Here is a 1,260-nt window from a genome sequence, read left to right as displayed (position 1 = left end):
AATTTTGGATTGTGGCGTGGGGTGAGGATTTGCTAGTCGATGGGGATGTTGAAAGCATTGGAAGAGACAAAAGCCCCAAGGTTTGGAAGACCAGAATGCGGTTGGATTTACAAACAAGCGGCGGACTTATAGGAGTTGTGTTTGGTGGATGATGTTATGTATCCGTCATGGATCTCTAGGTCTCCGGTGGAGAGTGCAGGAGAAGTGGAGGTGAGTCATATAGCCGAAAATCTCGACAGTTGTGTCTGAGCGAGCTGCTTATGGCTCAAAAGATGCGGGGAAGGTGTAGATTTGGTGCAACATATCAATTTCTTCAATCATACAATCGATGGTAATTTGAGAAAATTGAGTAAGGATTGAAAGATGAAGACAAAAGCTATGATTTTGTTGTGCTCTTTGCCGCCTTCATATGAGCATCTGGTGACTACACTCACGTGGGGAGAAGAATCACGGCTCAAAGTAGATGAGGGATCACTATGGCATTGTTGAGCCCTGTCGTGGCAAACAGAATAATCTTGAAGGTTCTCCAAGCGGAAGCATTATGTGAGGAACGCGAGGCGGGAGAGGCAAGGGAAAGATGGTTTTAGTAAAAGGAATCCCAGAGTCAGAAGGTCTATCAAATGTTATAAGTGCCAACAGATGGAACATATTAGAAAAGATTGTCCGAGCGAGGCTATGATTGATGAAAAGACGATAATTCATCACGAGTTTTGCTAATGTGATCTATGGCGGTGATTCAAATTGTAGTGATGGGATACGCTTTCGGTTTCATCATGTCAAACCTCGAGATTCATGGATTTTGGATGCGGGATGTTTTGTTTCACTATGACATGGAACAGTGGTTTGATTCAAACAAATCATGGGATTTTGATTTTGTCTACATGGGCAATGGTAAAGCGTGTGATATTCTTGCGGAAAGAGGCGGATCAGTTCGGATGCATAATGGTGTTGATCGAGACTTTGTGTGATGTTCGACATGTTTAATTAAAGAAGAATTTGGGTACTTTACATGGAAACGGTTTTGGCTCTAGCAGAAAAAGATTACGTGCGATGAGTAGGATGGTTTGATAATGAAAGGAGAAAGGAGTGCAAGGAATATCTGCAGATGAGAAATACGGTTTGTAGGTGGAGTTGTTGTTGCGTTACAAAGAAATGGATTAAGAGCGATCACTACGGAGAAGTTCAAGCTTTGCTTGGACTTGTTCAAGTCTCTAATGCTAATGAGACATGTCGCTCAACCTATCTAGATGATGAGAGTTC

General features: G+C 42.5%; 1 protein-coding gene across 1 annotated transcript in view; it reads left to right on the top strand.

Moving 5' to 3' along the window:
- LOC120277812 (receptor-like serine/threonine-protein kinase SD1-6) overlaps positions 1-968 on the top strand; it is a 3,881-nt gene extending 2,913 nt beyond the window's left edge. The window contains 1 exon segment of the mRNA XM_039284649.1: positions 748-968. Within this exon segment, the coding sequence (XP_039140583.1) occupies positions 748-968 (221 nt within the window).
- The last annotated feature ends 292 nt before the right edge of the window (positions 969-1,260 follow it).

Source organism: Dioscorea cayenensis, chromosome 15 (genome assembly GCF_009730915.1).
Source record: "Dioscorea cayenensis subsp. rotundata cultivar TDr96_F1 chromosome 15, TDr96_F1_v2_PseudoChromosome.rev07_lg8_w22 25.fasta, whole genome shotgun sequence".
In the NCBI taxonomy this organism is placed as follows: Eukaryota; Viridiplantae; Streptophyta; class Magnoliopsida; order Dioscoreales; family Dioscoreaceae; genus Dioscorea; species Dioscorea cayenensis.
The sequence above is the reverse complement of the archived record's forward strand: the minus strand, read 5'-3'. Positions and strand labels throughout refer to the sequence as shown.